At 47.0% G+C, this 24,307-nt stretch overlaps 2 protein-coding genes across 2 annotated transcripts in view; one reads left to right on the top strand and one right to left on the bottom strand.

Annotated features, from left to right (window-relative positions):
- The window catches only part of LOC142592723 (uncharacterized), a 325,325-nt gene that overhangs the window by 86,682 nt on the left and 214,336 nt on the right, over positions 1-24,307 (bottom strand). The window lies entirely within an intron of this gene.
- LOC142558020 (aminopeptidase Q-like) overlaps positions 5,551-24,307 on the top strand; it is a 41,262-nt gene continuing 22,505 nt past the window's right edge. The window contains exons 1-8 of the mRNA XM_075670187.1: positions 5,551-5,778; positions 9,332-9,524; positions 12,500-12,660; positions 13,816-13,935; positions 14,837-15,120; positions 18,623-18,870; positions 19,499-19,605; positions 20,687-20,819. Coding sequence (XP_075526302.1) covers positions 5,615-5,778; positions 9,332-9,524; positions 12,500-12,660; positions 13,816-13,935; positions 14,837-15,120; positions 18,623-18,870; positions 19,499-19,605; positions 20,687-20,819 — 1,410 coding nt within the window. The 5' untranslated portion in view covers positions 5,551-5,614. The remainder of the gene's footprint in view (positions 5,779-9,331; positions 9,525-12,499; positions 12,661-13,815; positions 13,936-14,836; positions 15,121-18,622; positions 18,871-19,498; positions 19,606-20,686; positions 20,820-24,307) is intronic.

Here is a 24,307-nt window from a genome sequence, read left to right as displayed (position 1 = left end):
AAGCCGACTCTCCCCGTTGCTCCGCACTCGGGTTATTGTGTTGGTGGAATGATTGTGTTTACATTCCCATGTGACATGATAGAGTGTGGGTGTGGCCCCGCACCATGGGCAGGTGTCTCTGTATTGTGTTGGGTACATTTTGTTTAGGATGTATAAATTTGGGATGGAGTTTGTCTGCAATCTGCGCCAACTGGTTGCTTCCTCCTTCGTTAGAGCTTTGTGCGGTGGGGGATATTTGGCTCTCGTCCCTCTGTGTAAGTTTAAGATTTCTGTGTATCCTCCTTCACAAGCGTGTGGGTGATACTCCGGGGCGCGCGACTGCTCTGCTCGGAACGTGGTCTCTCGAGCTAGGCAGTCTGCCCTTTCGTTACCCTCTATGCCTGCGTGGGCCGAAATCCAGAATAACCTGTGCGTAACGTTCCTCTCGGCGAAGTTGGCTCCGCCAAGAATTCTGAGGGCGGCTTTGCTAATCCTGCCCCTCGTGTAATTTCTGCACGCTTCCTTCGAGTCTGTTAAGATGTTTAGAGGCCTGCTTGTCCTATATCCTTCTACTGCCGCCAGCGCCACGGCAATTTCTTCGGCCTCCGCTGTGCCGGCTGCCTTTGCCGTCGCACATGTGATCAGATTCCCGTCGCCGTTCACCACCACCGCCGTGGCCGTGCGCTTCCCTTCTCGCGGGTACGTAGCAGCATCCGTGTGTACCGTGTTGTCTAGTCGCGCTAGTGTCTTTTCCACGTATTCGGCTCGCGCCTGCCTTCTGCTCTCGTGGAGGTTAGGGTCCATGTTCTTAGGTACTGGCCTAACGCTTATTGTTTTTCTTAGGCAGTCGGGCACGTCTGCGTATCTATCTATGTGTCAGCTCGCATCCCGTCCCAGCCTAGTCAAGAGCGCTCTCCCTGCAGGGCTGCTTTTGAGTCTGGCTTCTTGCGTTTCGAGCAGGGCTTCCGCCAGTTCGCTGAAAGTATTGCTGATGCCCAGTTGGAGCAGTTTTTGGTTTGACGTGTTTTTTGGCAGATGGAGAGCCGTCTTGTATGCTTTCCTGAGTATCGTGTCCGCCTGTTCCCTCTCTCCTTTGGTCATCGCGTGGTACGGTACCGAGTAGATGACTCGGCTGACGACCAGGCTGCCGACGAGTTTGAGTGTGTCTTCCTCTTTCATGCCGTATCTTTTTTGGGAGACCCTGTTGATCATGCGTCCGGCCCACCTGCTCCATCGCTTTGCTCAGCAGGCTGATGGTGTGGCTGGATTTTATGCTGCCCTGTAGCCACATGCCCAGGATTCTGATCATATTCTTCCGTCAAGCGTTACTTCCAGTGTTGCTTGGGTGGGGTGTCTACCTACTCTCAGTAGGTCGGATTTTTCTGTGGAGTATACCAGTCCCCTCTCCCTGGTGTACTTTTCGACACAGCGCGCAGCCTCTTGTAGCTTCTCTTGTTTTTCTCCCAGTGAACCTTGCGTGACCCATACCGTGACGTCCGCGCACATCGCATGTTGGATGCCCTGGATCTCGCCGAGTCGTTTTCCCAGGCCGATCATCGCCACATTAAATAGCACAGGCGATATCTTTTTGCAACTGGCTGAAAGCTTGTGAGTATCGTACTATGCATTCAATTTGGTGCTGGATATCGCTCTCGCCATGTTGGACATGTTGATGATGCTGATACGTCTTTAAATCTGGCGCATACGCACAATGGGGAATCGGCCAAGAATTGGATAATTACACGCGCACTTGTTTATTTAAAGAAAAAAAAATGAACTTGACCAGGTAAAACCGCGAACGTCATTGCGAAGTCAGGCCAGATGATTGAAACATTAAATTTGAACGAACTAAAAAGACGGTTCATTGAATACTTCAAAAGCGAAGGAATTTAGAAAAAAATACTAAAAGTAAGGAAAGTAGAAATTAGCTTGATGTACGTTTTGTTGCTTAAAATAAATCCCTGATTGAGTGAGACACGTCCGTGTGGGGAAAATTCAAAACAGGGGCCATGAAGCACAGTAAATATTATGTTGGATACAGAGCGTAACTTCAGCTTTTCTTACTACATGAGCTTTTCGGGCTATTCTTTTTTTGTGTGCCTATTTTCGGTTTCACTCACCACCGCTCTATAGAGCAGAACACTTCCCAGTAAATGGCGACTACTCTATCACCTCTGGACAACTCTAACCTCGTTTTTACGTCAGAGAGCAGCAAACAAGTAAAAATTCCATGTCCTAGTTTGCGTTCAGTCGCAGAAAGGTGCGAGATAACAAGCACAACCTTTTCCTAGTTAAGCTTCTTGAACAGTTGTTTATTTTGAGTTATTTTAGGCAACTTCAGCTGTGTAAAACTTCCGTCAGGTGTTAGTAGATATCCGGCGAGCCCGGGAAGTGTTTTCCTTGCGTGATGTGGGGAAGAAGAAGAAGAAGAAGAAGTGAGCCGTGGCTATATTCTGCAAGGTAAGGCGTTCGAGCTCCTGCTGTTCTTAAATACGCATTTCGTTATCTGAAAAGAAGCAACAATCTCTTAATAGGCAACATCTATCACCCACTGTGCTTTTACTGACATCGGGTCCTCTCGCCACCTTCCACTATTGAAATGAGCCTTAACGCAATCTGAAGCCTTATCTTCCGCCGTTCATTTACTCTATCTTGTGACAGGCCCGCGCGAGGCTTAAAATTGAATATGGCTCTGTTTAAACAAAAAACTACACAGCCTTAGCGGCGCAACCTTAACTTTGAGCTAGTTTGACTGCTTCATCGTACACAGAAAATCCGGTTGCCATTTTCATTTAGTCTGTAGGATATGGATGATTCATGTATCGATATTTCTCTGGTGCTTTTAACTGTAACATACTATTTCAAATTTCTGTATGCTACAGTTAGCGTGCTGCCCATAGAGAATATGCTTTCACGTGCACTCTCCGCTGAAACTCCTGTTTATTCGGGTACTGGGCACAACGTCGCAAACAACAGCGAGATAAGGAAGCGCTAACGAAGCGACGCATTTGTGTATACATTGTTTTCTGGGGCCGAATTCACAGACCATTTTGTTCGGAAGTGCTGCTTTTCATTGGCCGATGGCCTTCGATAATAATATGTCCTACATCACTATTGGTTGGCACGAACACTGTTAGCGTGTCAACGTATTGTGAATACGGGCCCTGGTCCTCATCTTCCGGGCAGTGCACACTGTTACTACAAATTGGCAAATTGTGCTTGCCTTTGCTCCAGCACTGTTCTTACTGCTGTTTCCAGGCCAACAAATGGATAGAAAGGTACATGCTGTATCCACGTCCTTGTCTCAGATAGCCCGCAGCGTTCTTACCGCGCGACGGTCAAAATTTTTCCGCCCCTGCAGGGGTTCGTAGGAAGCCTTTGTGAACTCTGAATACGTAGTGGCAACGACTATTATACGCTTCATCAAATAAGCAACAGAAGGACGCGCCCTGACTCCGGTAAAACTACGGTTGTAGTGCTGTTCGAGTGAGCGAAGACAGTGTCAAACAAATGGGTCGTTTGTCTTTCGCTCTTATTCATTTACTCGCAGTTTAGCCTGTACTTCGCAGTGCACTTCGCTCCACGTACAGTCAGTTTTTCAAGAAAAAAAAAAAAAAATAAAGCGCCGACACATTATGCAACGACGCTTTTGGGAACCTTGTTCCCAAAAGCGGAGATGGGCAAAGTTTGCAATACTGTCGGTGTGATTGAGCCAGAGCCGCATGCTTATAGATCCCTGAGAAATACTGAGACAAGGGAACTGAGATGTCTGTGAATTTTTTTATCTATATGGTAGACATGGCCTTTACCTTTCTAGCAACGATTTAGACTAGCTACGGAAGATTCTGTACAACTCTTGAAATCCTAATCATTGAGCCTACGATATAGCTAGGACGATTGCAGACGGTTTATGTTCAAAATGTAGAAACAGCAGCGCGCACCTGAAAGTGCAGCCGATTTGTTATCACAGACCGGTTGCCATTGTACCGGAGAGTGCCTTCCTGACCAAGTCTGGTGAGCTTGTAGGGTGAGCATTTAAGTTATTGCAGTAACGACCAGTGCCATATGCTTAGCGGTGTCCATCACCAGTTGCGATGAAACGCCCGCGATGCAAACACTGTAGGAGCAACATGTCAATGTGGCTAGATGCCAAACGCAGAATGCTATTATAAATGAAAATGGGAGTAAGTCAACTTCGGAAACTGACGCGAAAAAACATAAAACGGGCGTCATATTAAAGCGATAAAATTAGCCGAGTGCTGCATAGAAGTAAACGCGGTGATAAAATCAAGTAATCAACAAGTTGAAGGATGGCTCTGTTAGCGAAAGAACGGAGTGAAGACCTGTTTTTTTCTTTTCTTGTGTTTTCGGCGAGTGTCGTCGGGGTTTCAAAGTCAGCGCAGAATAACCGTTCAATGCCGGGCCGGCACTGCCTATGAACGTTTTATTGAGATAGCAATTATATGAACACTCCAAGTGCATTTCGTACTCGCCGTCGCCGTGAGGTTCCGTATAAGTGAAAGCGTCTAAGGTTGAGCCGGCGAACGCGGTTGAATATCGCGTGCGCGAGCGAGGAACGCGGCCCCGGTGCGTGCCCTCGCCTGTGGCGCGCAAGACGGCGGGTGAGGCGAGGGGAAAGGGGCGTTCTTCTCAGGCAGCTGCTACTGTGCCTCGATGTCCTCCTCACCCGCCGCTCCGTACAGAGAGGAGAAAACGGCCTCGTTTACTACGACGTTGGCCACGCGAATCGCGCACGCCGCAATAGATGCCGTAGGGAGCGTTGCCGGCGCTAGTGTGACCAGAAAGCCGTCGGCGACGTGGCTAAAGTGCGCGCCCGCGCAGGCGACATCTTCAAAGCGATCTGCGATGTTTGCAGAGTGCGCGTAGTGCCAGTAGCTTCCTGTGCGCGGTGTTTTCGACATTTCGTAGGCATTGAAGCGACAGATGCCCAGAGGTCAATTTGCTCGCGGCTGCTGCCACGATTCCTAACTCCAGAGATTTCACAGGCAGTTTCCGCTGTCATCGTGTGAAATGTGTGTGCGCGTAACATCGTGCTGGTTAATTTAGTTAAAGCACGTTGACGGGCTAGTTCGTTTGAATCCATGATAGAAGGTGTAAGCGCGACTGAACAAGGACGTAGAGAGAAGCTAACACGCAGACAGCGCTGTCTCTGTGTGTCTGTTTCTTTCTACGTCGTCGTTAGGTTACGCTTACGCATTCTATCATTGTTAATTTAGTTAGCGAATGTTTACAAGTTTATACGACCGATAACACTACTATCCTTACTTCGTAGAGCTAACTACTAATTTGCTATCGCACTCGGTGCTTCGCCTTTCGGATTTCAACTTACAACTTTTCATAGACGAATAGATGCTGGCAATGCACAGACAAATGGGTTAGTTTCGTGCTAGTTTGCAAAGATAAATACTCTTAAAGCTAGCGGGAAACAATGGAACACTTGCAATGTGCGCAGTCATCAGCAGAAGGTAATCAGCATGCCGGCGCAGATCGTCGTGCATGACTGGTTTGTGCTCGTGCGCCGAGAAACGTGACAATGTACGCAGGGCCGAACGCTGCCGGCTCCAGTCGTCATTTGCCTCAGGTTTCCAGGCACCACGTCTGTGGGCTGCGGACGATGTACCGAATTAAGATCAAGGTCCAGACGCACCCGCTTAACACGCGCGTCACCCGAATGCTTCTGGCGGTGGCCTCCCTGTTTACGACTGTCATCCTCGGCTTCAAGCTGTACCGCATAGCGTTCCTGCACGGCGACAAAATGGAACAAGAGCTGTCCGGATGGTGAGTCCATGCTTCATTGCATGGCTGTGGCGTTGGGCTGCTTAGCACGAGGTCGCGGGATCGAATCTCGGCCACGGCCTGCCGCATTTCGATGGTGGCAAAATGCGAAAACAACCATGTCCTCAGATTTAAGTGCACGGTAAAGAATCCCAGGTGGTCTGAATTTCCGGAGTTCCCTCCCCCCCAGGCCCGCTTCATAATCAGGTCGTGGTTTTGGCATGTAAAATCCTATTATTTAGTTTTTAATAGCTCCTGCGTGCTTCTTGACCTCACCCGGAATGATAGCGGCTTTAGTCGACCACGTGGCTTAATTCTTGAAAGAACTGCCCCGAGAGCAAAGCTGGGCGGTGCTCATGTTTGCACCGCCAAGGTTGGTGCACAGGTGCAGTGGGGTCACATAGTGTGCGGATATCTTGATCACAAGCTGATTACAGGGGCGCTAAGCGTTCGAATTTCTGACTATTGTGATAAGTGCTCGGAGCTATCGCTGTCTCTGCTACTGTACTCTGAGCTCGAGCAGTACTGCGTTTTCTTTTTCGTTGTATTTTATGGGTATGGGGCAAAGGTAGAGGGAAAGCTGACGTAAGAGTCGTATTTTCAGTGGCTATTTTCACAAGTCACTGTTAACTTGTTACAATACATATGCGTTCACAATAAATGCTGATGACGCACCGCACCGTTCTGACCAAAATACAAGTAAATAATTTTAACTGCAGCGTGAGTTCGAAAGTGTGGTATTTCAAGCACGCAGCGAGAACACGTTATCAGGTACCTAAAGCAACATGCACGAGGGACTTCGTACTCCGTGCTACTGAATTATGCATCGGCGGCAACACAACCCTATTTTGCATTCCGGTAGAAAGAAGTGCAAATCATAAAAAAGGGAGGTGTGAAGTATGTATGCCCTGTGGCCTTTAAATATTTATTCATTTGCTACTGTAAATGTTCTATATTTATATAATGATAAAAAAAGATACGACAATAAAAAAATCATAGTGGGGACAAAAAACTAGTCGAAATAACTTTTTTAAAGCACTACTAGTTTTATGGCATCCCCAGTGCTTAGAAGAGCAGGAACAGAGGCTTCCGAATTCACTTTCAGTTCTTCAGCTCAAGATTGTCTGACCACGTTCATTTCAGTGTAGTCTGCGATTGATGTTACTTGCGTTAGTGAATGGTAAATGACATCTAACACGGATCTTTAGTAGGCAAATAATGTGAGCACAGAGCATTGTCTATTTGTTGCTTATAAAATGCATTGTGCAAATTGCGAGTCCTATACTACTTCCTCTCAAGATGGAGCCCTGCTTGTTTTAAATATACATTGGCAAGGAAAGGTGTAGGGTAGGAGAGTGGTTAACCGTGCCCGTTGGTGTAGATTCACGGTTGACTGGAAGCGCAAACGCACATAACGAAAACGGAATGAGACGCAACGAGCGCAATGCAGCGTGCTCATTCTGCCTCGCTCCTTCTTCATTGTGTGTGTTTGCGCTTCCAATCAGCCATGAAAGTGTAGGGTAACAAACAAACCCTCCCGCCTGTCTGCTTGCCCTACTTACCATCCCTTTGTTTGTTTGATTCGTGCTTTCTATCAGTCCACGCGACCATGCCATGAAGCGACAACACTGGGAAGCCTGCATTCCCTGTGAAAATACGCCCCAATATTTCTTAGTTGCTGAAGCACAATGCCTAGAACACATCCTGGTATTGCCTGTGGTGTTTATTTCCTCTGTAGGGGAAAAACTTTGTGTGTTTAAATTGATGAAGGGCTGCTTTAAATCACAATTTTAAAGCAAAACTCCTAAAGCTTTTCTACCATGGTTACTATGTTTTTCTCGACCGACTGCACTATTACTATACTGGTATTTTATAGCTTACGGATAACCTGGTCTGGTGACAGTTCTCCGCCATTAAAGGCACCACTAAATTGGGAAAAGTGAACAGCGGCGAAATTTCCGGACGCGACAACATATCCGTGCATTGTCTTGCGCAGTCAATGAATACCTCATCTCTCACAAACAGCCAAAGGGGCACCCGCATCTGTGCGCTTACCGCTAGGTTCTTATTCCTCAGATGCCAGGTGCGTCTATGCTTTATGTATAGTTGCGCACGCATTACTCGCTGCTATGCATGCGTGTGTTGCCACCTTGACGAATGTTTCAAGCTAACCGATTTCCACGCGAACACTACCGACAAAGTGGGAGGGTAATAAGAAAGACGACAAGCGCTGTGGTCACTCTGCGCCGCTTTAGTCATGTGTTTCCGTTTTATTCGCTCACTTGTTAGGAGCTACTTTCACGCGATTAATCAGTAGAGGTTCCAACTAATAAACTAACCGTGAAAATTATTATAGAAAACCATCACCAAAGATAGATAATGAGAGAACTGGGACTTCACCTAAGGAAGAGTTCAGTCTAAGAAAGTTTTATTTGTGCGGCCGTCACCGTGTTTCAGGCCAAACACTTTTCAAGACAGGCCCGCAAACCACCCAGATTCCTGCATACCTGTTAGGGCACCCCGCAGGTCAAAAAAAAAAAAAACGACAAAAGAACTCGCATAGGCAAAAGCTCTACGCTTATCAACCCTCTTGTTGCCGCATTCAGGAGGTCTCGGAACCCCAGCCTGTTTACGCGCGGCCAAACAAGGCTCCTGTAATGTAAAACTATTCCCGTCTGTTCTTTATTCGAAATCGGCCATTAGCCCTCCCTCATTGGTCAGAATGGTTCGCATCCAACCCATACGGTTGTGCGTCAAACCCGTATGGGCTGGTCCCGAACCATACAGCCCAATCAGGGAGGGCTAATGGCCAATTTGGAATAAATAACAGATTGGAATGGTTTTACTTTATACCGGCCCAGTGTTTTTTAGGCGTCACAGCAGCGCTATACCCTCGACACACACTTTGAGCTAGACTGAGCTCGAACGTAAAGGAGTTCAAGCCGCAGCGAACCGCTATCGTCGCCGCAATATTACTAGCAGTATTTCAAGAAATAAGAAATTAAAAAAAAAACGACGCCTCCCATCGACGACACACATGCGAGATTAAGTCGTCTGCTACGCGTGTCCAACATGCACTTTAAGGACGACTGAAATCCAAACGCATTAAAATCAGCGAGCACCACCGCTTTCTTTCTGCGAGCTCCCAGAAAGAAGCTTATAAGATATGCACGTCTGAACGGTCGTTAGCTTCAAACCGTTGGCGTGCAGAATTCTAAAAGCGTCCGAAGATACAAGGGGCAGGTGAAAGCATCATAAAAAAGGAAGGGCTAACCCTTAAAGCCGTCCCTTTGGCTATTCTACACAAAGGGAAGGACAAAAAGAAATGTACAAAATATAACGAAGAGAAACTGAGGGCTCCATGAACGCACGGGATCCCACGAAAAATACAAGGCGGAGTGGTCACACAAATAATAATAATAACAATGGCTCCTTGTGCACCTTTGAAAGGCGAGTTGCGCGTAGTAGAATTCATTTCGCAGGCAAAGGAAGGTGGTCGTAACCTTTCTTTCGCGACGTTTGCTGACCACGTGACTACGCATGCGACCGCTCGTAGGTTTGAACAGGACGCCTTCGTACCCGACAAGCTTCCGACGGACCTCGTGCCCGACATGTACACCCTCTCGATCAACGCCACCAACGTCACGTTCAGCGGGAACATCACCATCAAGGTCATCTGTAGGAAGAACACCTCGTACCTCCTGCTGCACGCGGCCCCTAGCCTGCACATCAAGTCCGCCGAAGTCAAGGTCAGTGTCTCGTGGATTTCGCTAGGCGGCGCCATACTGTCTGACCAGCTTCAGGCAGACCGGCTAACTTACTGGCTAATGAAAATGAAGCGACGATTCTGAGCCGGACAATTTCAAGCTTCTCTGTTGTTTGCCCTACTGTTTATGTGAATGTAACGCTGGTTGCGTATACCCGCAGTCGTGACCGCGTCGCTAGCTCGTTCGAACCTGGCCGTGGTGGCCGTGTCACGATGGAGTAAAATTTAAAAGGCTGGTGCACTCAGATTTAGAAGAAGCCCAGATGGTCAAAATGAATCCGTAGTCCTCCACTAAGGCGTGCATGACAATCATATCGTGCAGTCAGTGCGTAAAACCACAGAACGATATCTAAAGTAAATTGAAACATAGTATTACCTGAAGTCCCATAAAAGTACGAGTAATAGCGGGTATTACAGAAACATTCAAGCTTTTATCCAGCACACTAACGCGCCACTAACTACAGCGTGTCTTTCGTATTAATTATTTTTCTCTGATAAGTCGCGTTAAAAGAAAGTACATTTGCTACTATTTACTACCATTTGTTGCTTAGTCAACAGTGCGAGGCACTCTCGCGTAAATATTGAACAGCGCGGTGTGTTTTTGCACAGGGTCATATCGCTTGATTGCATCTCGGTTGCTTTTCTGGTAGCATTACATAGTTAGCTATGCTATCTGCAGCCTACCTTGACTATATTTGGGTACATTGAGGGGAAGGTTGCGGCAACATTTCTTGCTCGTTCGCTTCAGAAGCCAACAACGCTTTTCCAAGTATCAAGTGCAAAGGCATCTGCGTTGCTTATAAACCACTACAGACGTAATTTGCAGTGAATGCCTTTTGCGGTCAAAGCTGGAAAAGGCACACTATCGTCTAACTTTGCACTGTGTATAGCAAGTAACACCATTCTCTCTTACTCCACCTGGTCCGATTTGCTTTACAGTAAGGACTGATATCAAAAGGAAAACAAAAACATCAAGTCACACAACAAGAAAACATATCTATCCGTTCGCGCCAAGCGTGCGTTGAGAGGAGTCGTACTGAGACTAGGCGGTACCAGTTAATATGCAAAGTAGAAGCGTGCGCGCGCTACTAGAGTGTGGCAGAGCTGCAATACACAGGATCGAGCAAGGGCAATCTTGACGGCAAGAAAAACACGAATTCTTCTTAGGACCAAACCTAGTTTAGTGCATGTTGCGTAACGAACGGAAAGTACGGGTATAAGTGATTTCAGCTCCGTCGTCGATGACGAAAGCACCGCATTTCTTGAGCACCCTACCCCGAGAGGGAAGCACTTACGTAAAGGCTCGCAATCACGCGTACACAATTGCCCAACCCGTCGCGCGACTTAACGGATTTCACAACGGGAAATTGCAAATCGCTTTTTTTTTATCCTGCCAGTACCGTTTCCTTACAGCGTTCGCAATACCTTTCGCGAATTTAGAAGCCGTGACATTGAGGCATTCCTTGAAACTTACCGTGAAACCAAAGAGTTACAACTAAGTGGAACATTATGAATGAATTAGGTGAACTTGAGCGTTATAGTAAACCAGGGGCGCTATAAGATAAAGCTATTCAAACTGTTTCTATTCCCTGTCTGCTATCAGCCCTCCACGATTGGTAAAACATTTTTGAGCTACGCCCAATTCGCAAGTCAGTCCCGCGACGTCACAAAAGCCGCCAGAACTTACGATATCATAGGACGCGTGCGCACTGCGTATGCATGATTAGATCGAACAAAACAAAAATAATTATTTCTGATTCCGCACCTATCTTGCCGACAGCCACCCGCTATTGGTCGATAGCTTTCGGGCTCCACCCACTTCGCCTTTCTGTCAGGCAACGTCACAAAACTGCGGAAAACTCCCCACGTCAAAGTGACGTGTACGTATTAAAAATGCACTTATATGCCGAGGGAAACTGACCTTTTTTTTTTTGGAATAGCAAGAGACAGTGCAGGAATAGAAGACGTTTGCCTGCCTATCGCTCTGGTACTGGCTACTGAGAGCTGCCGGAAAGAAATGATTTATGAATCTATAATAAAAATTTTTACGTAGCAGTTGGAGGTTGTGGAGACATTTTGACACGTCTACGACATGGCTCTGGTAACTCTTCTTTGCTGAGGATGCGTTTCAGCGGCATTTTTTTTAAACATTACGTTGCACCTCGCGGCGATTTTCGACCAGCCACAGCAAGTTAAGTAAGGGGGAAGCGGACCAATCGCAAGCGCCGGCACCGATTCCTTCATCTGGCCATAAATAGTGGCTGCGCTAGCTTGGCCCCACTAAATCCCTTTCCACTTCTGCGGGCTCCTCGCCTCTTGTCCGCCAATTAGATCATGAAAAAAAAGAACTCTAAAAGTAGGCAGTGCCATTCACTTCGGAATCAAACAAAAGCGACCCCCTACGAGGAAAGCGTTTCATTAGGCGGTTCGAAGAAAACTGCGGGTCACCGCCCAATGCTTACCTGGACGGTTAGGTAAATTTAGTGTTACGAACATTGATATAGTTTTACGCTATAGGGCTCCAGCCCCCGAACCTAAGTAACAACGATTTGACAAAAAACAGAACCACCTCAATCAAGACTTATTGCCGACCAAGCCTTAACATTTCTCATTTTTAGTGAAAAACGGAGTTGAACAATGTGCTCGCTGAAGTGAACCTTCCGAAGTATTGACAAGGGAATCTACGCAAATTTTGCAGCCTTATGACGCACAGAACGATCTTTCAAAAGTGACACTTTAATTGAAGACTAACTAAAAGAGAATGAGAGTAAGAAAGCTTTTGCAAAGCTTTATTGAAAAGTACAGGTAAGAAAGGTCAGCCCGATGGTACGCACTGAGGCACGAGGAAGGAAACAGACAGGTAAAGGAAAAGAGCCAGATATATATGTGTTGGAATTCGTGTCGTAAGATTACGCCTTTCATCAAAACCTTGTTCTTTCTTCACCTGTCTTCTTCCAGGATCTCACAGAGCAAAACTTCACGGTCAAGATGTTCGAGCGGCTTCGCAGCAGGGGCATGCTAATCGTCAAGACTACGGGCAGGCAATTCATACCACCGCGAACTTACATGGTGGCGATATCTTTCGAGGGACAGACGCTGCACTACCCCGAACATAAAACGTGCGTATGCGCTGCACTCTTACACTGTGAAAGTTGTGCAAAGTGTTGTTGTCTTTGGGCTTGCCATAACTACGTGGAAATTTTTAACGTCATTTTCGTAGTGTAAGGCCAGCGCCGCAACGTGAAAATGCGCGTGAAACTTGAGCTAAAGACGGGACAACAAAGGCCAATATTAAGTCAAGCCAAAGTGATGGATTCGTGCACTAGAATCTCTGAGGCCTCAATATTGTAGCAAACAGGGCCTTAGTAATCGAAAAATATAGGTAAATGCAGCACACGATTAGAGACTCCCCCGGTGCATTCCATACTTGCCCGATGACGAAGGCACTCCTTATAAACTCTGTCACTGGTACTCAACCACTCGTTATAAAAAGATCATTGTATTGCATTTTAAAACGTATTATATAAAGAAATATGTCGCTTGTCCAGTTATATTTCACTCGAAAGGTTTCGTTTTAGCTAGGCTATGCATGACCCGGTCTTTCGCGTTTGAGTAGTTTCGTTATCGCGTAGGGCTGATCTGGTTTTACAGGCTCGCGAAACTCGCACAAACTGCATGCCAGTGGCAGAGAATTCAACCTCCATGTGATGTCGCGAGATGCCCGAACGGTCCACGCCACTTGACCGAAAGCAGCTACAGCGGCGAATCCAAGACTGCCTTCGCTCGGATTATGCATGGCCGCACGTTCCCGTTTTGCGCAAAAAATTCACACCGCCGTTTTGCGGGCGCCGTTTTGCTTACTGGTGAGAGCGGAGGGTGGCGATAGCGTACGCAACGCCAGCACTCCACCGGTTGGGGGGCAGAGAGTTGAATTGCGATAAAGGTATTCGGATATTTCAGACGAAATTTTCTCGTAAGCTAAGTCGTTTCATGGCACGAAACAAGCGTTGAGAGGTTTACGGAATATTATGTAAAGAGTCCACGTCGACCCAGTATGTTCATTTAGTGTCCCTTTAAGGAACGCGGGGTCCGGGCACTGAATAGCTTTTTCTGTTTTTTTTTTTCAAAGCACGTTATGGCACCCATAAGCTACGTTCCGCTTCTTAGTTCCACAAAGCCGCTGACTTTCAGGTCCGAAGCCTGATGTACAGCATCTATGCTGAACACTGGCGTTGTAGTGCGAGCACACTGACATTTCGTCGCGCATCTCGCAGTGGTCTGGTGTCGGTACAGCATCCTGGCGGTTACGAGAGCATCATGTTCCTCAACGAAGATCGGGCCTCCCGCGGTGTGTTTCCTTCGTTCAACAGGCACAGCTCTCGGGCAGGCTTTAAGTAAGTCCGAGTGCGCCTTTTTCAGAATTCCCAAATTCTGTCAAAAATAAAGTCGCATTTCGGAGTCTTATGTGATAAAAGAACAGTCTGAGTACGAAACACGCCGGAGTAGGAGAGTCCGGGTTAGCTTAAACCACCCAGAGTTTGTTTAGCGTTCAACTAAATGTATATACAGGGGGCGTTCTTTGCATTTCGCCCCGATCGAAATGCGGTCGGCGCAGCCGGGATCGAACCGGCAACCTTGGGCTGAGCAGCGCAAAGGCCATATCCACGGGGCTACCGCAACGGGAACTAATACTATCGGTTAATCGGTACATTCGTTCCTGTTTTGATGGATTTAATAATGCTAGTTCAGCGAACGATTCAATTACGCTGCATACCGTCACTGACAGGCTCAACCACTTATTCGCGACTCAGTAGAATACTTTGGTCAAGTGACAAGTGTGTTGCCAGAGTAGTGAGAACTGGCCATTCATTTCTCTAACATTGAGCGGGAGAACTGGTTCGCTGCGGCTAGCTGCATTCTCGGTAGTTGATTGCCTGAGTCAATGAAATCTTCTTATTTATCTAATTAGTTGATTGTAACCGTCATGTGGTTCACTGCAGCCGATTGCTATTGCTATATAGGGTCAACGCGTCGGATCTCGAAGGACATTATCATTAGTTTTTTGCCTGCAGAACACGACTCTATTTCTTCGACAAAATGGTAAGACTTCGTTGTTTTGTCTGCAGTAATCGACCATCACGCTACGTTGACTCACAAACTTATCCTATAAGAAACATTTGGTTCTGTGAATATGTCGACTGAGCAACAATTACCTCAAGCTGAAGAAAATAGGACGATTTCCGTTTCAGCCCCTTTGGTTCTGCCTTCTTGGAACTACGTAATAACCTCTCGCAGATTGGACGGCGTCGTGCGGCGTGGCATGGTGATATGCAGCAGCCAGCGTCCCATCGAAGACAAGGACGACGAGATGATCGAAGACAATGGCGGCCCAAGGGACTTGTTCCGCGTGCGATTCCGCACCATCGACGCCATCACGAGCGACCGGCTCAGCTGGTTTCAGACCAACCTCCAAAACAGCGCTTTGGGCTCGGTCGTCGTCATGTGGAACACCGGGAAACGCTTGCGTTTGATGGAAGAACCGCTGGAACTTTTCGAGATCTCTCTGACAGCGGTGACCCGTGAGTGTGCGCCCCCGCCGTTTTTCCAGCGCTTGTTCGACCGAGGAATGGTTTAAACTGCGACTTACTGTGCCTCCGTAACGGCACACTGACCTGCGGCGTGCTGTTGCTGATCGCGGGTTCGACTCCCAAGAGAAGTGGCGTCATTTGTATCACGCTCGATTGAATAGACGACTGTGTACCGGGGCGCGTTCGGCGCTTGTTAAACAGTCATCGTCGTTACCTTATCATCATTATCAATGCCACGTCCACTGCAGGACGGAAGTCTTGCCAGTCATCTCTAATTGCCCGTGTCTTGCGTCAACTGACAGCATCCTATGCTCTACTCCACTGGGCTTCGTTTCCCTTGGCACTCATTCTGAAATTTTAAACGAAATCCAACTATCTGCCTTACACATTCTAGCCTGAGGAGGAGGAGGAATAAACGTTTATTGTAGAACCAGCACTTTGTTGATGGCCGGGCCTAAGCTTCCCACGAAGGGACGTCGAGGGCTTGCCTCGCCGCCGCCTCGCGGGCGTGCTGGGTCGCCCAGGTTTGGTCGTCGAGGGCGGAGCTCCCCAGAGCCTCATGCAACCTCGAAGAGAGAGTCGTGGTGTTAGTCTGTGTGTACTGTGCTGGGCACTCCCATAGCATATGCGGAAGCGTAGCCGGGTGAATTCCACAGCACCGCCAGTTGGGGGTAGTGTAGACGTCCGGAAATATAAGGTGGAGGCGGGAGGGTGAAGGGTACGTGTTTGTTTGTAGTAGACGCAGGGTGGTAGCCTGCACCCGGCTGAACTTTGGGTGAGGCGGGGGGAAGGTTCGGCGACTGAGGTAAAAGGCCTTAACGAGATCGTTATAAGTTTTCAGATTGTCCCTGGTGTCCAACTCATCTCCAGTGACTCCGGCACGGTTGGCTAGGCCTCGCGCAATGGAGTGGGTGACCTCGTTGAGGTTGGGGAGATGTGGGTGGACAGGGCCCGCATGGGCCGGGATCCATGTTAGGGAGATTATGCTGTCTTTAGAGTGTGGTGCCTGGCAGAGGATGCGAAGAGTTTGGGGAGAAATACGGCCTTTGGTGAAGTTAGTAAAGGCTGAGCGAGAGTCACACACTATGGTGTGACAGGTGGGATCTAAAGTGGCCAGGGCGATGGGCACTTCTTCAGCCGTCTCGGCAGTGGGGGTAGTGACGCTGCAGGCGTGGTGTAGGACTCCATCGCGTGTGGCAACGGCCAGCCTGATGAACAGCACTTTTTTCTTATCTTAATTTCAACTAGAATAATGGGCACCCCCGTTTGGCCACTATCATGTTTCGCTCCGTCGCTACTGCTTAGATTGTTAGCGTTGCAGTACACCACGCACAAATAATCAGAACTGATTGGAAAGAGATGTATATAATCAGATATATTATTAACGACATGACCGGGGTAGTTGGAGGAGTATGAGAGAGGCCTTTGCCCTGCAGTGGGCGTAACCATGCTGATTATTATTATTATTATTATTATTATTATTATTATTATTATTATTATTATTATTATTATTATTATTATTATTATTATTATTATTATTATTATTATTATTATTATTATTATTATTATTATTATTATTATTATTATTATTATTATTATTATTATTATTATTATTATTACCGAATATTAACCCACAGGTAGACTTTGGGCGGCTTAATCAAAGGAAAAGAAATCATGCCGAGGAAAATCCACCGTTCAAGGAATGATAGAGAGAGAAACGATAGGCCTTACGGTAAAGGACAAAGAGACAGTAGTATGGATTGCATTTGAATCAAGAGTACATAATACCCTACTTAATATTAGGAAGACGAAGTGAGGCTTAAGAAGTTCCATAACTGCAGATGTGGTAAACGGCTGTCTGTTAGGCTTATGCAACGGGTATCAAGAAAAGAAAGCGCTGGGGCCTGGAAAATGGTGATAGGTTTATATTTAACAAATCTTCGCTTTTGTATGAAAGTCAGAGCATCTGACACACAAAAGAGAGCTGAGCTATACGAAGGAAGTCCCTTACGCTCCGGAAGTCTTGGAAATCTGGTTTGTCACTGTCCTGAACGTTAGAACAAGTATTCATGATCTCCAACAGGTTGCAGTTCATTGCAAAAAAAAAAAAAAATGCAAGTAAGTGTGCCAGTGTTTAGAGCTGGCATAAGACATGGAGCATATAGTCAATGTAAAACGTTTGTTTTCATTGTTATGAAATTTGTGCATTTCCGCGTGTTTTAATGTTCAGTTATATAAACGTGCAGGCTTCAGAGCAGAACCAAGAAAATTGGTGTATGACAAAGCCTTCAGTTTGACAAGAGCCTTTGGAATATGCTTCACAGAGAATAGCTGCTCATGCCGCGTTGTCTTCTGAGTTTTGCATACGTTCGCCACAAGTCTCAGCCGCTGGACAGTCACGGCAAAATACAAAGAAAGCGATCGTGTACTTGTGTTTAGGTGCGTGTTAAAGGATCCTCGGTGGGAAGGATGAATTATTATTGCTCAGCTATTGTGTAGTTTAGGAACCTTAAATCCAAGCGTTTAATTTTAAATTACTTCTGCCCTTCCAAATGACAGAGTGACCGCTATATTCGAGAACGCAACTTAAATTGAAGCCCATGCTTGACTTGATCCGAGTGAGGTCTGGCGGGAACCTGCCCAGGACGCTCATGGCGTTTCCTCCGACGCGTTCACGACGGGCGTCATTTAAATCAAGCATGGGTTTAAACTTAAGTTGTGTGCTTGAATACGGCGGTTGAGTGACAACAGACGCGCAGACTGAGTGAAATCGACGCACTCCTTGCAAATGTAAGGTGAATCTTGCGAATGCTATAAAATTCAAATAAGTATAGCTGTACTCTCGCGGTATCTATTACAGCTATCCTGAGAGAACCACCAGCTTCGCCATAAGCTTCGGTTTTGCATGGTTGCGGCTCAGACGAACAACATGCACTGTGTGCATTGGTCGAATACCCTTGGTGTTGCTTTGGTTCCGTTGACGCGGTTAACGACGAGGTGGCGTTTCTTGCTTGCCTTTTATTTGTAGAAAAAAAGGCAGAGTTGAGGTGGGGGGGGGGGGGGGAATTTGCTGCGAGGCACGTGGGATAAAAAATAGTGCATAAGGAAAGAGGAATGTGTACAACCGAGAGAAACTTAACGTGTCCCATGTACCTTACATCTGCCTACATTCAGGGAACACTCATCACGTGCTGTGGTGGTGCCCGCTACCCGCGATACTAAGGCTAAGTATGCTGAGTGAGGCCATACTCGAGCCTATAGTGTTCCAGGGGAACACGCCCCCTGCATTGCGGACAACGAATGTGTAAACTTACACCTGCACCCCCGCCACCACGGCGAGTGGCATCCTCTTACCAGCGAGGACAGCCCCCTTTGCGCTGACATTATCTTTAGCAAGCACAGCAAGACCTCAGCAGCTTTGAGACGACCACCTTCACTATCGCGCTCCCGAGCCCGTCTTCCTATTGTGCACGTATTTATTCTTCGAATTCAGGTATCTACCCCTCCCTGACTATACCCAAGCGCATTCACGTGGTCCACCTGCCGGATTTCAACAAGACGATGATTTGCTGGGGCATTATCTACTCGTCGCGCTTCGAAGCCAACACCGAGCAGCTGGAGAGACGCGAGAGACAAGCGTGGAGGCTTCGGTTCCAGTTCCAGGCCACCACAATTCTGGCCAGCTTCACCTTCGGCCACACCGTGACACCCCGCTGGGCCAATGACGTATGGTTCTTTGCAGTACGTACTACACGCCTGCCTCTGTAGAAATTTATATCGCGCTATCACATTCTGACTCATCATTAGAGACGCATATTGACTGCGTATTTTTTTTTTCGTTTGCAGCGGATAACTGCTTCATGAATAAATGATGTGAAAGACCGAGGAAATTATGCATTCACGCCCTTGATGCGTAACGCATATTGATTGCATCTGAGATAATTAAGAGAGTCTTCCCGTACGCTCTTGGCCAATATATGAAATTCGACAACAACATGTATTTGAAGAGGTCGGAGTGTTCAAACACACACGTCTCGCACATGAGTGTTCGGTGGGAATAATGCTCAACGGAAGAGCTAGCTATCTTGCTAGATATTCACGTGTCTGATTCCAAATCCCACGTCATGAGCAATCGTTGCTTAAAAAAGGAATCAGGCGTTCCCTCTCATGTTTTTATCGCGGGAACATAAAGTTGATAGGAGAGCGAATTGAAACTGATATGAAATGTAAATATTCCTCGGCACTGCACCAAACGAAGCCCGGCTGTCCGGCTGTCCGCAACCGAAGATCCTACGTAGCGATGTGCGAACATCCTGAATGCGAGTTATGTAGATGCATCTCGCTGATATTGCTCCCAATCTGCGTGCAGGGCGTGTCCACGGCGATAGCGTATGACTCTATGGAGGATCACGAGTCGTTCAGGCGTCACAAGCCTTGGCTGGTCAGCTACCGTCACCGAGCCTTCAGTTTCTCGGAGTACGTCAGACGTGTGCATATTAGCATCGATCAGTTGAATGCTGCTCCTGAAACAAGTGCTTACTATAGCACTTTCCTAAAGCAACATTTCCTGTTCATTTCTGCACCACCTTCACGCCAGGACAAAAAACGTTAAAAAGATAGCAGAAAGAGAGAGCAAAGGGGAGAACAGCAAGTTAAAAAGCTGGGTAACGTACAAGAGGGTGCATATACACCCACACACAATAAATGGACGGAGAAGGAAATGAAAGAACAAAATAAGGAAAAAAGTACGGGAAAGATGAGCAAACAGTGCGCCACGAATGCTATCAGGCCCCCGATAAAATGCTTTTGAAAAGGTAAAAACACAGGGAGAAAGGTGAAATATTACCAATTAGTATTCAGTACACTCTCAGGTACGTTTCACGGTGTGTGCGCGCAGTGGTATTCATATTGTGAATTTGATTATGTTGATTTCACAGCAAATGGAGCCGTCACACCAACAGCTCCGCACAGCAGTTTAACGCTGTAATTATGTATCGCAGTTGCCTTTCGGCGAACGAACGCAACTACTTCGTAGAGGGAGAGTGCGCGTTCTGTACAGGGTGTCCCACGTAGCTTGAGCCAAATATGAAAAATATACACGCAAAATGTCCGCGCGATTGGCCACTCGAGGCGCTTTGCGTGTATTTGCGGGCTTCTTTCCCGCTCGGAAAAACACTTTTATGTAGCACTTATCGAGCAACAGGCAGCTGTATCGAGATATTTTCGTGTTGCTCTACAATTTTCTCATTGACACTTTTCACCTAATTATAGTATTTGGGAAGTTGATTAATTATTTAAGACTTATCTAATTGGGCGGAATAAATAACCTGATCGTCTCCAAGCGACGGCAAACAGCATTACCTTGGTTGTGTCCAGCTACGTGACATTTGCATATTTTTGGTGGTTGGCTTAAGTTACGTCAGACACCCTTTATAAACACTGGTGCCTTTGTATCGGCGGCGAATGTCCCCCTTCCGACCACTGCGGTAGCAACTAACTTTTTAAAGTAAAAGTAACAAGCCATTCATCGGGCTAACCGATCCGCCCGTTCCCGCAGCGCGCTGAACCGACTCACTCCGGACACGTTCGACTTCACCGGAGGCAGGGACCCGGCAATGATCTCAAGGGCGTTCCTGCTTTTCCTGCTCTACAAGGATTGCCTCCTCGGCAAGCACAGTTTCCGAGAAAAGGTAATGCGCAACGACCGGCGGCGGAGAGCCACGGAGTTTGAGGAAAGCAATTCTCTCGCTAAATCACGAGGAAAGCTCAGCGTTGTCATGAATAGTAAAATTAGAGCACGCGGTGATGCTGTGAGAAAAAAAACTAGAAGTTATGTTGCTGCGAATGAAGCTTCATTATTATTATTATTATTATTATTATTATTATTATTATTATTATTATTATTATTATTATTATTATTATTATTATTATTATTATTATTATTATTATTATTATTATTATTATTATTATTGACGTCTATTTTGAAACGGGGCAGCGAGAAATGCGTAGTCACCTAGCTTGTTTGTGCTAATCAAGTTTTTTCTTTTCTAGATCTATTTCAGTCTAGCACTCTATCTCAGGCGGCACATTCTCTCTGCACGAAAGCCCCTATGCCTATTATTGCGCATCTATGGTCACCGCAAGATTCCGACGTCACGTCTTGATTATTTTTTTTTCTTATGCTGTAAACCTATTTTGGTTATATTGACCGCTTGAGCAGTTGCGCGCTCCAGTTAATGCACATCAACGCGAGTGTCATCTGGTGGGACAGTGAATGAAGATGCTAACGTCATGGAGCTGACATGCTTGGTGTTTGCCCAGTCCGCACAGCAGATGAGCCACTGTCATGTCTTTATCCTTCTTTGAACTTCATCAGCCTTATAAAGAGAACGAGGGTGCGTGGTGCCGACTAAAATAAATATTGCTCGACTGTTATAGACCGCCTTAATAATTACCTGTGCCGTCGAGCTGCACGGATCTAAGACCCTATGCCTATCATTGAAACATCTGTGCTCCAACTTCTACCCCGTTTGTTTATTTCTTTTTTTTTTTTGTCGTGGCGTCTAACCACCGAATAACGTGCAGTGTATGTTCCTTCTTGTTGGCCGCTATTAGTTAGCGTGCGGGGCCCTGTGATGGACAAATGGGACGGGCGGCGGGGAGTGCTTGTTAGCTGAACGCGCGACCCCAGCGCGGCTCTTGCAAAAGAACGCGAGTTTTGGAGCGCTTGCACTGCGCATAAATCGGGCATAGCTCACTCGGAGCTGCTGACAACTCGCGCCAGGTGTCGAATGAACTAATGCGCAAAACATTCAACCACAAGGTGTGCGGCTAGACATAACGTAGCACAACGTATACACCACAGAGAGCGAAAGGCGGCAGCGCGAGCGATGCACAACAGCAGAGTTGCACTTTGAAAACTCTGCCGGGTTCAAGCTGACTGTGTGTCATAACGGACTCAATAATCCAGTTTTCGCTACATCACATATTAAAAGCAGTATTAGGTTTTGTCTATCCTGCAGACACAACCACTTATTTTTTTTCTTTCTAACTTTTGACGGTGGACTGTTCGCGTTCGCCTGAGGCGCGATATTTTCGGTGTCCGCAGCAAAGAATACCCCCCCACCCCCATACGTATACTAAGCAGCCACTCCGTCCCAGGAAGCGGGAAACGGCAGCGCGCTTTCGATCGGGGAACATGAAACAAACAGAAAGCGCGTTTTTTCAGTTAACACAAATTATACATACATACATGTTTTTTTTTTTTTTAATGATCAGAGCCTTCCTCTGTTGAGATGGAGCCGACTCTGCGTGTTTAGCAACATTTTGGAGAAGCTGTCGGTATGTTCTGTGGCGCTTAATAATAAGGTGATTAGTATCCATTAATTGTAAGAAAATATTCAACTTTTAGCTTTGCAGCCAAATGGCCGATGCAAGGTTTGCAGAGGTCACTTGAATATATCGCTTGCAGTTGTGTGATGCGCGTTACCGCTGCCGTGTACCTCTTTTTATCGTGCTCGAAAGACAGCCCGCGAAAATATTAAAAAGCCGCCGCGGGCAGTTGAGGGTTTGCGCGGCATCACGGCTTTCTTTTATGCACGGAGTACAGTCACTAGATTTACGTTTTTTTGTTTTAATTGCAAAAACCATAAATAAAATTCGGCGCAGAGAATACCAAGCCAAACGATTTCTCCGTTACCATTAACTTCCTCTCAATAATGCTGAAGCCACTGTCGAAACATGTCGCATGAAAAAGAAAAGCTCCATCCACTCGATGGCATAGCCGGCGAGCAAGAGGGCCAGTTTATGCAAACCTGCGACGCTTCAAAGAAAGATGTCACTTCGAAGTAATCTCGCCCAGGCTTTGGCACATAGTATAATCGCAGTTATATCTTCGCTCCTTGAGAAATATTCATGCATGTCTAGAGATGACGAAGAACCTCGAAGAGTAGTGGTTCCGGGGTTTGCAATTTTCCGCATCGCGACCCCCAAGCGATCGAGTCGGACGGTGGCTGTGCTCCGGTTTGGACTTCACGGTGGCGTGGGCAGCGAGCGGTTCCGAGTCGCCGGAGCGCTACTGGGGCCTCTGACCTTAGTGAGAGATTATTCGTGCGCAAGTATTTAGACGAGAACGAACAACATAATGAAGGTAGTACTGCGGCGTTTTGTCCTAGTGACCAAGCATAATAGTGCGCGTATTTTTTTTAGACAATAACAGAATTATTAAAGATCGGCTGCGGCGGATTGCACAATTCGAGTCTTCGAGCTGGATTACTAGAAGAGGCGGACAATGTTCCTACGAGAAATCGAGACGCATAAATGGCTAATTATCAAAATTTCAGTAGTAGAGTAGTAGTAGTAGTAGTAGTAGTAGTAGTAGTAGTAGTAGTAGTAGTAGTAGTAGTAGTAGTAGTAGTAGTAGTAGTAGTAAACGACTTTATTGGTGTCCTGAGGAGCTAGGCGGGGACCCGCTAGGTAGGTCCCTACCCAGCCGTTGGCTAGTCCCATGTCGGAACAGAGAGGCCCTGCCTCTCTGCTCGTTCACGGGCCCTCTGGACAGCCAGGAGCAGGGCGTCTTGTTTGGGGTCTGTGATGGCCTTCGTCCAGGTTTCTTCTCGGTTGAAATCCTGTAACACAGGGCACTGCCAGAGCACGTGACTTAATGCGCTAAATTCAGTGCCACAACCTGGGCAGAGTGGATCAATGTCCGGGTGGAGCATGCTCAGAAAGCCCCTAGAGGGGTAGGAGCCCGTCTGGAGCATGCGGAGCGTGCTAACCTGTGGCCTGTTGAGCTTATGATGGGGGAAAGGAAAGCTCTGCCTATTCCCTCTGTAATGAGATGTGATCTCATGAAAAGTAACTAGAGGGTCACTGTGCACGAGCTCTCCCGAACTCACCCGAGACACCATCCCGTTGCGGCATATGAAACCTCGCGCACGGTGGTGGGCTATCTCATTGGGGTTCAGGTGACCCGGTAATACGTCTGGTCCCATGTGAGCTGGGAACCAAACTATGTGGTGAACAATGTTAGAGGGGTGTTTGCCGTTCAGAATCCTGGCTGCGTCTTTGGCTATCAATCCCGATTCGAATGCTCTAACAGCTACTCGGGAGTTCGTGTACACCGTAGTGCGTTTTGAGTCCAGTAATGCGAGAGCTATAGCAGCCTGTTCCGCCACAT

The sequence above is a fragment of the Dermacentor variabilis genome, chromosome 9 (assembly GCF_050947875.1).
Source record: "Dermacentor variabilis isolate Ectoservices chromosome 9, ASM5094787v1, whole genome shotgun sequence".
In the NCBI taxonomy this organism is placed as follows: domain Eukaryota; kingdom Metazoa; phylum Arthropoda; class Arachnida; order Ixodida; family Ixodidae; genus Dermacentor; species Dermacentor variabilis.
Note: the sequence above shows the minus strand (reverse complement) of the source record. Positions and strands in the feature narration are given on the sequence as shown.